The following is an 18,495-nucleotide window of genomic DNA, read 5'->3' as shown; positions in this document are numbered from 1 at the left end:
AAACTAACGTAATACATGAATAAATATAGATGTGATTTGCGAGCATGCGAACACACATTGTATTGCACCTTCGAACATTTTTATTTGTCGTAACATATAGCATGTCGCTTACAACTACTCATATTACCCGGTTTGAATATAAGTACTTGTACACACAAAAATATTATGCGTACCTACTACTTTAAGACATGCACAAATTCATTCTTTTTCATTTCATCTATATTATATTTAGTTGGGAAAATTTATTGAAAACACTACCTCCATTAAATTTACACAATAGAGATAAAATATAAAATCATAAAATTAGTGGAGTACATAACTTTGCATAAAAATTTATACATATTTGAGCTAATCGAAATAAATAGACTAAAAAATACATTTGTGGATATTGTGGTTAGGGTCATATTCTAATGCTTGTAGCAGCACCCTAATCCTAAATCAAGACAGAATCTCTATCCATAGATTTTAAAATGAGTAGATGAGATTAAATCTTACGAATCTCAATAAATAGTACATAAAATATCAACAAAAGGGTAATATCGTTATTATGTTATCATATGATAATTTTCGTGAATGTTTTTTTATATCAACATAGTGTATTACAAATATCAACAATATGACATAAGAATATAAACACTAGTACAAGAAAATATCAACACATATTTATTGAGATTTTTACATGGTTTTATTGAGATTTTTTGATATATTTGTTGATAAAAATCTTGTTATCAACATTTACGAAAACTAAAATAAAAAATATCAAATTTCATCATCCGAACGTCGTCGGAACATATGCAATTGATCTCGTTGGAATCCTTATAAAATTATCTTTAATTTGATATATTTTTTGCGAAAAAATAATTTAAATCGTGAAAGTTACGTAAATTTAAAGTTTTAAGATGATTTTAATGAGAGGGAATTGACATTAATACCCTCTAATTTTATTTATTAATTTTTTTAGTTAAAAATATAATGCATGTGACATTATTTCAACCACTAGATCTTCTAATCTAATGTCTAAAATTTAGTCTTAGTTTGAGATTGTTAATTAGTTAGCAATTTATCACTCCCCATGGTCATATATATCCATAAATTATAATTTTTAATATATAATTAAAGCATGAGCATCATCCATCTCTCGACTTCAGCTTTTGGTTTCTCGATTCCCTACTTAACTTTTTTCTTCTCTAGAAAAGTTATATCGTATGTTCCGCAGTTCTACTATGTTTAGTAAATGGATGGTTAATTCAATGTGTTATGGTGTATGATGAGATAGTGATTTTCAATTGGAAGACATACAAAAGAAATACTACTATAAATTGGTGGAAGAAATGGGTGATGTGGTATGTGTTTAAAAAAAATGCCACAGTACATAAAATGATTTCAGTGTGGAAAATTAATTTACTAAAATTAATACCTCAATTACTCAATAAATTTAGCCATTATTTATTGCTACAAGTAGTGTTTAGAAGTTGTTAAATCAATCACAATACAATTCCATTGTAGTTGGATCCAAAACTCTACTCTCCTCTTTGTGGTATCTTTTCATTTGTGTTTATTTCCTTTTGTTACTTTTAATTTCTTTTTCATTGTTTTATGATTATAGTAGTGTCAGAACAAAACCATTTCTCTTTGGATTGTCTAGACAGTAGTCGAAATTTGTTCGTGGTACTTGAGAGGATATAATCTTGTCTCTGTGGGAGACGATACTCTTGCTTGCTAATTGTTACACTAGCCCCGTACACTTGTGGGTATTATTTGTGTTAAAATAAGTTGAGTCAACTATGAACCATCAACTGGATTGTTTGGATTGTTCGGCAGGTAAAAGTACGTTTGGATTTGGTGGTTTCTCTGACAAGCAAATAATGAACATGAAGCTGCACTGTCTCGAATTTTGTAAGTAGTTCGTTGTACGTTTTAGTCTTGATAGTTGTTTGATCTTAATTTTTTATTTTATTTTTTTTGTAGGGTTGGATGCTTGGGGTAAAGTTCCAATTATTGGCGAAGTCCCCCGTGAATGATATTCACTGAGTGATGATGGTTTGATGCTGGCTATGCTTGTCTCTGGTGTTCCTTGTGAAAAGGGTTATGCTACATTTGATCACGTGCATTGCTTGCACCCAGGTAATACACCTTTTCTTTGTGTTTATTAGTTATCTTTTCATTATAGAATAAATTTACTAACACATTGTCTTCATCATCAACAGATGATGAAAACATTATTTTCTTCACACACTCATATGTAGTGGATGAATTTCAGAGAGAGATGTTGTAGCCCTTTTCAACATGGGCCGTAGAAATGAGTTGACATTGTTTTCTATGGAGTACAGATACTTTTTATATCACTTATGCGGTTGATAATGTCAATTAGTGTTTGCTTTATGTTGGCGCCACGGGTTGAATGAATTCAAAGGGGATTTGTTGTATTCTCAGTGATGGAATTGCCTTAGAGAAAAACAATCACATTTTTTCCTCTTATGCTTTTGCTATAGATATATCAAATAATGATAGATTTATGCTCTGGACATGAATATCATTTACTTCTAATACTAATTTAGTCTTTTTCCTCTAATGCTTTTGCTATAGATCTATCAAATAACCATAGATTTATGCTCCGGACATGAATATCATATACTCCTACTATTAATTAGTCATTCAAAGTTAAATGAATAACTTTATTTGTTAGCCCCAACTTTTGGTCAAGATTTTCTACTATTTTAATTTCTTGTATTTAGATATTTTTCAGTTTTTGTGACAATATTACAAAAGTTTTTGTAGAAAAAATGCAGAACGATGTAAAAGTTTTGACAATGTAAATTGTGTATTTTAATTGCAAATACAGATTTCCACTTCGTTCATATTATTTCAGCCCATTTCATTAATTTATTTCTTCATGTATTAAAATCACTATTTCAAATGATCTAAATAAAGAGAAACTCGCTTATTTGAGAAACGAAACCTGCTTATTTGAGAAATAAAAGAATAATACCAGTAGGACTTTACTATTTTACCCCTTCCGTTAATTCTCTTTTGTATTCTTTCACCATCTATTGTGTTACTTTTATTTATGATGTTAATGTATAGCATAGTTTTGATTTTTCTCTCATAATAATATCATATACTTATCTCATCTTTTGATTAATATTTCCTAGTTTTCTTAGATTTTCGCGCGTTATTTGTTTAGTTTCGGTTTCAGATTCATGTCTTTGAGAATTAATTGTGCATCATTGTATAATTATACTATTATATTCATTATTTTATACTATTAGTTTTATCTTAAATATTAAAAAAACACATGCATTTCAAATTACCATATTAATACACAAAAAGACGACATGATGCGTTCATTTTAAGTGGTATGAAATACACACACATTGTAGTTCAATCTCTCCATTTCTCTCTCTCAATCCCTCCCTTCTCTTCTCCTTCAGATTAGGTTTCTTCTCTATTATAAATTTATAATTTTCCTAGCATCACTATTTCCACCCCAAGTTTTTTTTTTTCGCTCATAACATATTTGGGCTTTACGATGTTCAGTCATTGTGTTTTCAGTTATTACGTGATCCTTAGGAACACTTTTGTAGTTTTAAAGATTTTGTAATTTTGTTCAACCATTTAAGTTTCCCTTAGGAACAATTTTTTACTTCTATAGATTTTTTGTAGTACTATTTCTTTCGGTATTCAATCCACATACATCACATTATACGATGTATTTTTTCCAGTAGAATCTACATGCAGGTTGATTATTGGATTCATTCATGTATGATTAAGATAAAGTGGCAATTTCCTTTTAGTGGATTATAAAATTTGAATCTTAAACCTTGCTTCTTGCAAATTTAAATTGATGACATGTTTTGTTGGGGACATAATTTCACTTTCATTAGTTAGAAAATACATACTCCCTCCTCCGTTCACAAACAATAGATCATTTTTGCCATTTGGGACGTCCAAAAAAAATAGATCACTTTCTTAAAATGAAAAGTTTACCTCTCATATTTTTCCTACTTTTTTTTCCTCTCTCCTACCTTACTCACTTTTTCTCCCTATCTCTCTTACTTTACCTACTTTTTTTCCCCCTCTCTCTTACTTTACCAATTGTACATTAAAACTCGTGCCATACACAAAGTGATCTATTTTTTGTGGACGGAGGAAGTATAAAATTTCAACCCCAACCGGCTGAGCTACTTGGGCCAAAAAGTTTTCGGAAACAAACTCTCATAGAACGAGGATTGAGGCAACGAGATAAACTCATAAAACCAAAATACATCTTAAAAAAAAAAAAATTAAAACAATAGTAAAAGTGATTCTAGGTTTGGTAATTACTAGAGTAAAGGCCAAAATTGGTCCTCAACATATGACCATTTTACGTTTTTGATCCTAAACATTAACTTTTGGATTTTTTGTTCCTGCACATATGAAAATTTGATTATTTTGGTCCTCCATCAACATTTCCGTTAAAAACTAACGGTCAACAGGTTTAATCTCGATTTTGACCAAATTAAACTTTTAATTCTGATTTTTTACTTCCTAATTAATTCCCCAATTATTTTTATAAATATTCCCCTTCAAATTTTTTACTGCCGATATTTATATTTATAACTCTTCTTCCAATTAATACCCAATTCACCTTGAAGAGCATAACAAAAGTAATGAAAGTGATGTCAAAAAGTCTGTGAAAACCGAATGTGTTTGTGCATAAGTAAGACTATTAGTGATGGCGAGGTGTGGGTGAAGAGGAGAGGGAATAGAGGCCGTTCCAGAAGTCGGTGAAGGCGCGGACGATAATCCCGCGATAATAAGGGATCGTCTGACTCCTTCTCCACCGCCACGCGAGGAGACAGCAGCGGCGGTGGCTGGCGAGGGCTGATCCGGCGAGCTGGGACAGCAGCGACGGCGTGATACCGGCAGCGTGAGGAGGAAGGCGACGAAGTTTAGGTTGCCGATTTGAGTTTCTCTTGGAGAATTTGTGAAGAGAGTATATTTTGGTATACATCATATAATTAGGAGAATATTTATAAAAAAAATTAAGGAATTAATTAGGAAGTAAAAAATCAGAATTAAAAGTTTAATTTGGTCAAAATCGGGATTAAACCTGTTGACCGTTAGTTTTTAACGGAAATATTGACGGCGGATCAAAATGATCAAATTTCCATATGTGCAGGATCAAAAAATCCAAAAGATAATGTTTAGGACCAAAAACGTAAAATAACCATATGTTCAGGACTAATTTTGGTCTTTACTCTGTAGTATTACAAAGCAGGCCCGCTGCTTCTCCAATTCTAAAAAAAAAATTATAAAATAACTAAAAGATAATCAAAATCTCGCATATATATGGTATATCCTAATTTTGTTAGGATTTGATGCCATTATACGAATTTTATCTTCCTTAATTATAGTCAGGATTTAATTTATTTCCATGTTGATTAGGATTTGATATAGGAATCTCTCCCAAATCCTTTAACTACAAATATGTACGAAACTCTCTTGTTCTTATCCCTAATTTATTCTTACTTTTTCATAAGCCGCTCTCAAAGTAATATGGAGAGAGATCCTTGCAAGAAATATATATACGGCAAGAAAGATTTGCAAGAAATATGGATACCACAAGAAATATGGAGACAGATCCTTACAAGACCCCGTTCAGACAACTTACGAGGTGTAGGTGCGTTTGTAAGTCATGGCGTAATCTAATAGTAGAAGATCAGTTTGCGACTCCAAAACAATTCATGGCTATCGTTAATCCAGACAAGAAGGGGTATGCAGTCGCTGACGAGGACGGCAAACCACTTTTCCAATTCAACTGGCCCCCTTATTCAACTTCTCACCATCGTTTGGTAATTAGTTCAGTTAATGGTTTGCTTTTGCTATGGGATGGATTGAATGATAATTATGATATTCTTTTCATAGTCAACCCAATGACTTGTGAATATACTGAGCTTCCTCCCCAACCTACACGTAGGTGTCTTTATGGATTTGGAGTGAGCAAATTATGTGGAAAATATAAGATTTTATGTGTCGATGAATCTAGGTTTTCTTATGTGTACACTCTAGAAGGAGAATCTTCGTGGAGAAGGATCCCAACACCACTGACAACTAGATTCAATGCAACAATGTCAAACTGGGACTCAGTTACGGTTAGACCATCACTTGATTATGCTATATTTTTTAATGGAAATATTCACTGTGTTGCTTGTTATTTAGAGAATACTTCCTCCGTCCCACAAAGATTGTCCCATTTTGACCGGGCACAGATTTTAAGAAATGTAAATATAATGAAAAGTGAGTTGAAAAAGTCAGTGGAATGTGGGTCCTACTTTAATATAGTTTTATAATAAATTGTGAGTAGGAATAAGTTAGTGGAATATGAAGTCCACAACAAAAAATGGTAAAAAGTGAAATGGGACAAACTTTATGGGACGGACGGAAATGGAAAAATGGGACAACCATTGTGGGACAGAGGGAGTAATTTTTTAGTTTGTTGCTTTGATCTTGAAACAGAGTTGTTTACCAGTTTTCCTCTTCCACCCCTTGATGTGCGTATCTTGAGTTATCCTAAAGATAGCCGTTCGGTTTTCTTATATTTGGGATATCGGCTGTACATTTTAGCGGATCGCCTATGTTTATGCGATACATCATCTCCTAGATATGTTGCCAAAATTTGGAAGATGCACAACTATGGAGATGCAAGCTCTTGGATAAAGGAATATGACTTCAAGTCACCAACATACTATACAACTCCTCTCAAAGTTCTGACGAATGGTGACTTGTTTTTTACTGGCAATAGTGGATTATTTATCTACTCCAAAAACACCGAAGCTTGTGCTGGACGCGGTTTTCTTCATCAATATTACTCCTCCCGTCCCGCTTAAGATGACACGTTTTCCTTTTTAGTTTGTCCCAACTAAGATGACACATTTCCTATTTTGGTAACTTTCTCTCTCCAATTAATACACTCAACCACTTTTTCTCACTCCTATTAAAATATCCATCTTTTTTTATCTCTCTACCTTAATACTCACACCCACATTCTCTCTCTCCAATTCAACACTTTAACCAATAACTCCTAAAATCCCGTGCCGGCTAAGTAATGTGTCATCTTAGCCGGGACGAAGGGAGTACTATTATTACTTTCCTAGCACCACTATTTACACTCCAAGCTTTTTTTCACTCAAAACATTGGGAATTAACAATGTTCAGTCGTTATGTTTTATTAGGAATAATTTTGTACTTATATAGATTTTTTTAAGTTTCTAATATGAGAAAGGGTTTTTGGCATTTTAAACCAAAACCTTTCCCCGAATTTCGGTTTTTCCCATGAACTATGAGATTTGTTTTTAAAACCACGAACGTTCATTTTGTTAGGATTTTCTCCCGACGGGTCAACGACGAAACTCGAGTAGTCTACATGTCAATTTTAATCCTATTTGTCAATAAATTGATTACTTGGATCCTATTTGGCACAATAATACATACAGTCACAATTATTACATAACAAATGACAACTTTTGAATAAACAAAACACAACTTTAACATTTTGAATTATGCTATTCGGGTCGGAAATGTGCTATTCGGGTCGGGTTGGGAAAATCCTAACGAAATGAAAATTCGTGGTTTTAAAAACAAATCTCATAGTTCATGAGAAAAACCGGAATTCAAGGAAAGGTTTTGATTTAAAAAGCTAAAAACCTATGAGAAACTAGTATTTTTTAGTTTTATAGATTATTGTACTCCTATTTCTTTCAGATTCAATCCAAATGTATCACAATACATACTTTTGTGTGATGTATATTGTATTCAACATGGCAAAAGAATTATGAACCTTAGATATTAATCATGTCTTATCTTTTGCCATGTCTTATCCTTTTTCTACTTATGAATAACATAATTGTGAATAAGGAGATTATATATTGAAGAAGGCTAGGACATGATTACTTATCAACGGAGGAAAAGACCGAAGAAGTTGGGCCTGTCTGATCTTCCAAGAAATGATCTGGAAAATGTGCACGAAATTATGGAACATCGTTCTTTGGTCCAGACCTCGACTTGTTGCACGATTCAAACTCGAGCCTATTTGATCACGAAAATGCTTGAGTTCTTCAAGGTTGGCTTGAGATAAGTTAGCTTATTTAAAACCTCGAACTACTAATTGGAAGAGAAGCGTTTTACTGTTCTTACCGACTAAGTTGCACTTCTTGTCCTTATTCGGTTATTCCCATTAATTAATGTCACGCTATTCATCTATTTTTGGTGGGTAAAATTGATGCCTCACCAATTTCACACCAAACATGTTCATGCAGCTCTAGACCTTTTAAACTTTTAACTTTAGTTACCTTTTCGCTCATATTTTTTTGATGATTTTATCTATATATTTGAAGTAGCAATTGTTGCCAACCATATAGTTGTAATAAGTGCATTTCAAGAAATAGTTACGTAATGATTTGCATTTGTTAAAGCCTCAGTTGCCTATGTTATTAGCATTTATTAGGCTATATATTCTGTTAGGTTTACACATTCATAAGAAGGTAATTACAATTAAAAATAATTAAATAAAAACGATTCAGTGATTTTTTAAATTATCAGGTTTTCGTTTTAATGTTATCTTAAATGACCTATATTAAGAAAGAAATGAAAGTTAGCATGAATTTCTTTTTCGAAGTAAAAATATTTACAACCTGTACATAGATAAATTGATTTTTTATTATATATAATATCAGGCACGTACAAAATATTATTACACATCATAACCAATTTATAACTACCTATTTAGACAAAATTTATGAAAAATATAGATTTCTAACTAACATGTTTTGTCGATTATGAAATTTTTTAAATTTGACAATTAAAAATAAACACAACTTTTTCTTATAATCAAAGGAAATCTACATCGAGAATCATAGATGGTGATATGTCAACATCTATAATAAAAATTAAATCTAGTGATTTGTCTCTCCAAACTTTATCCTTAATTTAATAGGAGTTGAATGCGTCAGTTACTACTTTGCTATTAAAATACTGTAACATGTCAAGCACTATACATCTTTTAAAAATATTTTATGACCACAATTTTCCTATATTTTAGTTATGACCTTATTTTTGTTCTTTTAAATCAACAAACTTTGGCAGTTTTCAGTTTATTTCCACAAAATGCATATGAAAAATAGAAATTGTAAGCCCTATAGTTATGACTACTGGCTCTTCATTAACAATTTATTAGTGATAACCATGTGATAAGAGAGACATGATAGAAACTGAATCATTGGGATTTTCTTTTGCTTTAGATTTGCTCAAATGTATCTCGGTTCTCGGTATAATTGATCCGTTAAATATTATAAAAAGTTGGATCGAACCGGTCGGTTTGGCGACGAAATGATGCTATGTTCAACTGGGTCTAGACATATAAACATTGCACTAAATGAATCGGTATGAATTGAAAAATAGTTTTGTTCGATAGTAAAATCGATTGACGACTATATTGATATTTTATTTTTGTTTGAATTCATTTTTCCTTTATCCCCCTTGCTCTTCCTTTTTCCGCTGCTAACCACCACGCGTCAACGGTGCCACCATCAATTACTAATAGAAACAAAATTCTCCAAATTCCACATCAAATAAAATGTTAGAAGAAAATCGAAATCAACTATCCAAAAATATCGAAAATTTCCCAATGCAGCAATGACGCAAGACACCAATTACGAGACTTGTTCTATTTATGAAAACTATTTTCTCAACTTTTTCATTTTTCTCTTTCATATCCACTTTTTCTTTTTCATATTTTATTAATTATACATTAAAACTTGCATCATCCACCTATTAAATTATTTCTAATAACTAAAGGAATAAAATTATTTTTTTCATACTTTACAAATTTGACATTAAAATAAATGCTTACATAAATGCAATAGAGGATCATAATTGGAAAATTGAATCACAGTCAATTGGTAGAGAGAGTGAAAGCAGTAATGACAAAATCATTTGTAGATGCTGACAGTTTTCATGGCGGCCGCTGAGCTGGCCTCCTCATCTCCTCCCTCCTTCAATTCTTCTCAATTTAATGCTACTTGCTAGTAGTATATTTTTCACTCTCCTCAAATTTTCCTACCTTTTCTTTCCCATCATGCCTTCCCTCTACACATAAATCACACCCCACACTTCCTTTCAACACCTGACCGCTTCTGCTCTCCGCAATTTCCCCCTTTTTCCCTTCACATTTCACTCACGCATTTCATCGAACACATTCTCTCATCGGATTCAGAAACGCACTGGCTGAAATCGGGTTAGGGAGCTCAATTATCTGTAGATTCTGCCACATTTCTTTCTAATTTTGGCGGTAAAGATCTGATTTTTTTCAACATTGAGCTCAATAAGTTGAATTTTGAAGGGGATTTTGATGGATTTGAGCTGTGTGTTGCGTTGATGGTGATGGATTGTTTGATGAAATGACAAATTAAGTGGATTTTGCGTTGAAGATTGCTCCTGTGAGCACCAACTGTTTGTATTTATTCACTTTTTTGGAGAATATATCTGGTTTTGCAGAGGTGTTGATGACTAGGCATAGTTGGTAGCATTTTGTTTGATTATTGAGAAGAGAGATGGCTGCAAAGTTCTTGCATTCTTTCATAGATGAAAATCAAGATTTGCAGATAGGGTGTATGAATGGGATGTTTCACAAGTTTGAACGTCAACACATGCTGAGAAACACCACCAAGAGGCTGCCTCCGCGTCCCGGTAAAGCTTTTCTTTGTGGAAGTTGGTTTAGGAAAGTTATCAAAACTGTTCATCTGCCTTTTGTTATATTTTGGTTTGATTTGATTACTACTATTGCTATATTGAATGGCTGTTGTTGTTTATGTGATGCTTGTTAATCGTCTTATTAATCTCGTCTTGCATTATTGTGAAATTTGCTTGTTCTGTCGCGGATTTATGTGTTAGCTTCGGATGGTGGTGTTTGTGGCAGTGTTGTTTCAGGAAGTTTACATAATTGTGTATCTGATTTTGTACAATTTGGTTTGATTTTATTACTCCTAATGCTCTATTGAATAGCTGCTTTTGCTTATGCAATGCTTCTTAATCGTCTTCTTATTGTCGTCTTGCATTATTGTGAAAATTTCTTGTGCTGTCGCGGATTGATGTCTTAGCATTGGGTGGTGGTGTTTGTGCAGGAAGTTCCCACATCAGTGGTAGTGATACATTGCAGAGGGATTCAAAGTCCTCATCACAGGTATTGTCTCTCAGTTTACTTATGATGATAATTTTCAATTAGAATTAGGGAAATTGAAGTCTCTGTTCATTCTTTTATCACGGATGCTGCTTGCATAAAGTCTTATGTGGTTTTCGAAATGCACGAGCTCTATTGCATCTTATGGTTTAGATACGAAAATGCAACCATCCTTTGAATTTGTGGTATCGTCTCAGCCTAATATTGGTGATCACATCTTTCGAATCGTGGTTTGAATATTTTTATGTGACATGATTTGCATTGTCTTGTAAATTGTCCGAACCTGTGGAATTTTCATTTCTTCCACCAACAGGTGTCAATGTATAGCAAGAAACAGATAGGCTCTTAGGTTAAGCATTTTTTTTATGAGGATGGAATCATGTGCATTTCGAATTGATATTATGATATTCTGATATAATTTGATGCTGCAGGATAAGAATCATTACAAAAATATGCAAGACCGAGGAAGATACTCCATCGAATCATCAATGACATCTTTCTCATCTTCATCCCGTTCATCGTCGTTCTCTTCTCTAGACTATAACAAAGCTGCCCGGATGGAAGCTGGATCATTTGACAGAATGATTTTTCCCGAAACAACTTCAAGTGACTCGGCTATGATCGTGCAATCCCAATATAGGCGACACAGTCTTGACCTTCGAGATTTGGTGAAGGAGTCGATTTATAGGGAAACTCATGGTTTATCGATGAAAGTCAAGCCTACTGAGAGAGCTGCAGTTCCTTTCGTGTCATCAAAAACCAGTGATGGTGGCGACAAGACGCCTGCTGACGTCAAGGAATCTCTGAGAATTCTCACTAAGCTTCAAGAAGCGCCTCGCTATACCAATGAGCCCGGAGCACTTTTTAGATCATCGTCCCTTTCAATGTCAAGAGACGCCACTCGGTTTTCTTATGACGGAGACAGTTCCAATTCTTCTGTGAAGCTTAGAGACCTTCCAAGACTTTCATTGGACATTAGGGAGAGCTCGATGCGGAGTGTGGGTGTGGTCCAAGGGAAGGTTCAGTCACGCCCTCCGAGCGTTGTTGCAAAGCTGATGGGTTTGGACTCCCTACCCGATTCTGTCTCATCCGGTGACAGCAACATGGGCGGCTCTACTAGGAGTTATCAGGACGAAAGCTTCGTTGATGCTTCAAGCTCGTTTGAGAAATCGGATAAAGCCAAACCAGTTCAATCGATGAGTCCCTCAAGGAACTCGTGGAAGGAGCCCATCTCGCCACGATGGAGGAACTCTGATGGTTCAGTGAAACCTGTGTTGCGGCTTCCCATTGAGCCAGCACCTTGGAAGCATAACGACGGGACGAGGACTTCCCAGAAACCAGCATCCAAAAGTGCAAAGGCGCTTACCGTGTTTCCTTCTGTTTACAGTGAGATCGAGAAGAGATTTGGAGATCTCAAGTTCATGGAGTCGGGGAAGGATCTTAGAGCACTTAAACAGATACTGGAAGCCGTGCAAGTAAAGGGACTCTCGGAAACGCCAAAGGGGCTCTCGAGATCAGCAGACCAGCGAAAACTACCGGCTGATAAAGTGCTTGCTGTCACAAAGAGAAAGGCCGTTGCTGCACAAAACCACGAGTCTCCTATCGTGGTCATGAAACCGGCTAAATTAGGTGAGAAATCTGGTATATCTGCAGACAAAAGAAAAGGTTCAAACAACGGCAGGGCGAAGTCTAGTGAACGAGAGAGTGCTCCAAATTCTGTAGGTACGAGAAACAACAGAACTGTAAGGACCACTCAGGCTAAAGAGGCATCTGCAGGGTCGGGTAAGATCTCTGGATCAGTCGGCCCGAGAGTGCAAGAAAAGAAGCTCGAACAGGAGAGAAGGTCTCGACCTCCCACCCCTCCCGATTCAAGCAAGTCAAGAAGGCAGCCAAACAAGCAACAGGCAGAGTCCAATTCTCGCGGTGGAAGACCACGAAGACCAAAGCATAGTTCTCCTCAGAAAAGCGATGATCAGCTGAGTGACGTCAGCGTTGAATCAAGAAATTCAAGCTTCTGTGAAATTGAAGATTCTGCTGAGTCGAATGTCGAATTAAATACCTCTGAAAGATCTCCAGGGGCAACCGGTTTCGATAGTTCATCTTCAAAGGTTGAATCTGGTTATGTTCCTCCCGAGTTCTCTAGCCCCATCTCGGTTCTTGACAATGCAGCGTTCGCACACGACTCTCGTTCTCCTGTGAAGTACACAGGGAAGACCCTCAAAGGTAATATCTTTTGTTTATAATGCATGTGTTTTCTTGTAAGTTACCATGTATAGTAACTAGAGATATTGGTTGAACCCGCAGTTAACGAAAGGGATTCGAACGATGTGGAACGGAGCTCAACGGAGAGCTTCGTTTCCAGCTCCACGGAATCTGGCTCTGCATTTGACTACATGAGGGATAGACTTCTGAACATTGATAACTTAGTTCAGAAGCTCAGAAGGGTCAACTCCAGCCACGATGAGGCGCGGACAGACTACATCGCCTCGTTGTGTGAGAACGACGAGAACCTGGACCACAGATACATCTCCGAGATCTTACTAGCTTCGGGCCTCCTCCTTCGGGACCTTGGCTCAAACCTGACAGATTTCCAGTTTCATCAATCCGGCAATCCCATAAACCCCGAGTTGTTCCTAGTCTTGGAGCATACAAAGGCGAGCGCTTCATCCAAAGACGAGTCTTTCAAATCATCAACCCGGTCCTCATTGGACACAAACAAAAAGCTGCGGAGGAGATTAATATTTGAGGTTGTCAACGAGACTCTCGCAAGAAGATTGGGTCCGGAATCGAAGCCTTGGCAGAGCCCGGTTAAGCTAGCAAGGAGGGCGTTGAATACTCAGAATCTGTTGAAAGAACTGTGCCGCGAGATTGAAGAGCTCGAGACGAGGAGTCCAGTGTGCAGTTTGGGTGAAGAGGACGACGGGTGGAAAGCCATTTTCGGCCACGACCTGCTGCTTCGGTCGGATAACTGGATGAGCTTTGATGCTGATGTTTCAGGGGTCGTTCTCGACATTGAGCGCCTCGTTTTTAAGGATTTGATCGATGAGATTGTGCATGGAGAGGCTGCCAGCTCGATCGCCAAACGAGGTAGCCGGAAACTCCCTGCAAAGTGATTTGCATCCTTGAGCTTGCTGGTGTTCTGCATTCTCTACCTTACACAAGAACTTGGCATAATGGAATGTAGAGATACATTGATTTTAATTGATTATTATAATGAAGACTAACTTTCAACTTCAAATTTTTTCAAGAAGACTGCTGATTTTACTAATTATGGTAGTATCATTTGTATTTTTGAGATTAAAATGATATGTTAGGTGTGAACTAAAAAAATACAATTCTTTACTCATCTAGAGTCGATGGTCTTGTTTATTATTGTTTTTATATTAAATAAATGATAGCTTTACTTATCTTGATTAAATAGTTTTATTTTTTCTATAATTTTAAATAAATAAAATAAATTGATTTTTTTAGTTTATAACAATAACAATTTCAATAACAATTTGTAGGATATTAATTGTATAAATCTAAACAAATAATACTAATATAGATTAAATGAGCAAAATACTCATATGATGTTCGATAAGTATGAAACATAGTTAACAATTTCTTAATATAGCGTTTTATCTATGCTTACTCATTGAATTAACTTTCTAAAATATCTCATATTTTGCTAAATTTTGTATATTTAAAAATGAATTAAAGGGATATCTTAGTTGAGGCCAATTTATATTAATATAAACCTCAATATTAATTAACCCTAATTTAAGATGATTAATTTCCCCCCTTTTATTACTTCTTCAATCCTAAAACCCTCAATTTGGCTCACTTCCTCAAAAACCCTAAATTGCAATGTCTCTCCGCCTCGCTCTCCGCCGTGCCCGCCACCTCTCAACCTCCGCCGCCGCCGAAGCCGAGACCACCGCCGCCAAAATCGTTAACATTTCCGGAGCTAAGAAGCGCCTCCGGAAGGTTTACGATCCCGACGAGGCGCTCAAAGTCTACTCCTCCTTCTCCGCCGCCGATGACGCCTCCGCGCCGCCGGCCTCCGCTCGCCACATCCAGGAGCTGGCGGTCCGCCGCCTCGCCAAATCCCACCGCTTCTCCGACATCGCGGCCTTCCTCGAATCGAACAAATCCAAGCCCCAAATCACCGAGGAGCCATTCGTCTCCTCTCTCATCAAATCCTACGGCGTCGCCGGAATGATCGACAATGCGGTCGCTACCTACAATCAGATGACCGATTTCAGTACCCCTCGCTCGACTCTATCCTTCAATGCTCTCCTCTCAGCTTGTATCAACTCCAAGGCTTATGATCGCGTACCTATTTATTTCAATGAATTTTCGGAAAAATTTGGTTTGGTGCCGGATAAATTCTCGTATGGAATGTTGATCAAGGCGCATTGTGAGATGGAATCGCCGGAGAAGGCGAAGGAGACGCTGAGTGAAATGGAGAGGAAGGGGGTTGAGGTTGAGGCGGTGTCGTTTAGCACGATTTTACACGGATTGTATAAGATTGGGAGGGTTGACGAGGCCGAAGCGTTTTGGGATGAAATGGTGAAGGAGAAGGGGATCAAATTGGATGCAGGGTCTTACAATGTGAGGCTTTCGCATATTCGCAATAATCCGGAATCGTTGAAAGCTTTAATCGAGGAAATGCAGAATGAGGGGATAAATCCTGATCCGATTAGCTACAACTATTTGATCACTTCCTACTGTGTGAATGGGATGATGAATGAAGCGGAGAAGGTGTATGCCGATCTGTTGCAGACAAAAGGAGTAAGGCCGAATGCTGCCACTTATAGGACTATGGTGTTCCATTCGTGTAAGGCAGGAAGGTATGTGAGAGCGTATAGGATCTTTAAGCTGAGTGTGAAGGTGGGCAAGATTCCCGATTTCAACACATTGAAGTATTTGGTAAAGGGTTTAACTGAAAAGGGGCGCATGGTTGAGGCTAAAGCTATGGTCCGGACTATGAACAAGAAGTTCCCTCCGGATTTATTGAAGGCTTGGGAGAAGCTTGCTGATGAGCTTGGGTTGGCTCGTGATGGCACAGAGGAGGCTGGCGCTAGCAAGGTAGAAAAGGCGGAGGTTGACGCCAGCAAGGTGGAAAAGGAGGGAGCTGATTCTGGTGTTGAATCAGAGAAGGCAAGTACGTGAGTTTGGTCTATGGAATAAGTTTGAGTCATACTCTTTAGACCTACCTCTGGTTGTGAGATGGTATCTATGAGTTGTCATAAAGCATCAGTGTCTATACTAGCATTGATTCTCGTGGCATGACTAGCTGAGGATTTTCCTTATAGCAACACCAGTCTCTTGCTGTTCACATGTCTTCTACTTTCCCAATTGATTTGATTTGAACATTTCTGTTGCTAGTTTTTTGCTTTATCTCTGGTCTTGGTCTGAAAGTTGGCTGTTGTGTTGACTGTTGAGAGCTTTTAGCCTAACTAATCTCGAAAGTTCAAATATATCACTGCTACGCCTCTTATATTCATTTGGTACATAATTGATTTGTGCTCTATTAGCATCTCTTAAATCTCTACCCTCGTAAATCAGTCTACCTATCTAGGCAGGGGCTCTGACCAATGTGGAGTTAGGCAGGGTAGAGGTGGAGATCCTTGGGGTTGCGAGATCTCAAATGCTGTTTTCTCTACTATCTGGCACCCATTTGATGCTTATAGATGTTATCTAAGCTGTTTAAATGGGTGTCACGTGTTGGGGCAAACAATCTGTGCATATAGAAGGATTATATACACGAGGATTGTATCTACATCCCGCAGCCTCAACCATCTCCACCTCTACCCTGCCTAACTCCACATTGGTCCGAGCCCCTGCCTAGATAGACTGTTTTATGATATGCTTATCAATGATATAGATATTTGCTTGTAAGCTTCATTTGTTTAGATTGTCAGGACTAATTTTAAGTTGCTCAATGTGTTGAATTGAGGGGATTTTGATTAAAATCCATCCCGAGGCATTTATGAGTTAAAATGCACACATTTCATGATTTACTTGTTTGATTCTTCTCATGGTTCGAGAATGAACTTGGTCATAGGTTTGGGGGAGTCTAGAGATGCTCATTTTACATGATTTTATTGTGTTTTTTTTGTTGTTATTTTTGTCGTGATGCACACATTTCACATTACTTGTTTTATTCTTCTCATTATTCGAGACGAACTTGGTCTTCGGTTTGGGGGAGTTTATAGATGCTAACTTTACATGATTTTCTTGTGTTTTTTGCTGTTATTTTGCCGTGTTTGTGCCTCGTGTTAGTAGTATTTTGGGTTGTTGCTTTTGAGTGTTTTTGTCTACTTTTAAACATTGTCGAGCATTGATAGAGTTAGAGGTTGTTTGGATCGAGATTGAAGGGGGCTAAGAACCGAGAAAACGAGCATCATTTGGAGTGAAGTGCCGAGTCGAAGCCATCGGAACGACAACCTAACCTAAAGGGTGGCCATTTTTTCCCAAAACGGGGATGAGTAAGGAGATACTTAGTTGCAGTAAGAATAGAATTTGAAGATAAGGCTCGGCAATCCTAGAATGAACTGCACACAAGAGCCCTAACCCGGTGATCTATGAGACGTTTAATCCAGCGATAGAATGATTAATGTACGAGATCAGAGTACTCGTGTTCGAATTCATGTGACAGTTTAAAATTTAATCTTGTTATTGTAAGTATAATGTGAGCTGTCGAATTTCAAGATGCAAAAAATATTAAAAGGGCAAGAAATAAATACTACATATTTGGGTTGTGATAGTGAAGCAGAGTCCAACTGCAAGAGACGATAAATACAAATTCTGAATCACCCATTATTTCTTATTCATTTCTCTGCACTTTCTGAATGCAATTGCGACCTTTCGAAACTCACATACACACGTTTTAATATATGTACTGTTATAAAATTAAGATTTTCAGTTGAAACCAAAAATGGGACATCAAATAAATAGCATTTTATTGTAAATTAAAAGTTCACCCGAAATGTATGAGGATATATTGAAATTTTACAAGAATGTTAGGTTTCTCATTCATGTCTCTTATTGAGATACTTAAAATATATTATTGAAGTTATTAATTTTACAATTAATTATTTCAATACAATTTTTGAGGTAATAAATCAAAATAAATGTATGGAAAAAATAAATAAATTCAACAACTCATGAATAATGCTCACGTAAGATCTGTACCATAACAGTCTTTCTTCTGTATATATGGTTTAAGACAAATTAACATTTTATTTATTGAACAAATAAGTGATGATGCTCAAGCAACTTGAACTTTAATT

At 36.3% G+C, this 18,495-nt stretch overlaps 2 protein-coding genes across 2 annotated transcripts; both read left to right on the top strand.

Annotated features, from left to right (window-relative positions):
- Nucleotides 1-9,985: 9,985 nt before the first annotated feature.
- Nucleotides 9,986-14,453, top strand: LOC125215300 (protein LONGIFOLIA 1-like). The gene is made up of 4 exons (XM_048116675.2): nucleotides 9,986-10,725; nucleotides 11,160-11,218; nucleotides 11,647-13,438; nucleotides 13,520-14,453. The coding sequence occupies exons 1-4, from the start codon at nucleotides 10,590-10,592 to the stop codon at nucleotides 14,326-14,328; spliced, it is 2,796 nt and encodes a 931-aa protein (XP_047972632.1). The 5' UTR covers nucleotides 9,986-10,589; the 3' UTR covers nucleotides 14,329-14,453.
- A 572-nt stretch (nucleotides 14,454-15,025) lies between these two features.
- On the top strand, nucleotides 15,026-16,733 carry LOC125217156 (Tetratricopeptide repeat (TPR)-like superfamily protein). The gene has a single exon (XM_048118991.2). The coding sequence runs from the start codon at nucleotides 15,065-15,067 to the stop codon at nucleotides 16,370-16,372; it is 1,308 nt and encodes a 435-aa protein (XP_047974948.1). The 5' UTR covers nucleotides 15,026-15,064; the 3' UTR covers nucleotides 16,373-16,733.
- The last annotated feature ends 1,762 nt before the right edge of the window (nucleotides 16,734-18,495 follow it).

This window comes from Salvia hispanica, chromosome 3 (assembly GCF_029641045.1).
Source record: "Salvia hispanica isolate PSC_SH4W2 chromosome 3, Shi_PSC_v1, whole genome shotgun sequence".
NCBI classification, from domain to species: Eukaryota; Viridiplantae; Streptophyta; class Magnoliopsida; order Lamiales; family Lamiaceae; genus Salvia; species Salvia hispanica.
Note: the sequence above shows the minus strand (reverse complement) of the source record. Positions and strands in the feature narration are given on the sequence as shown.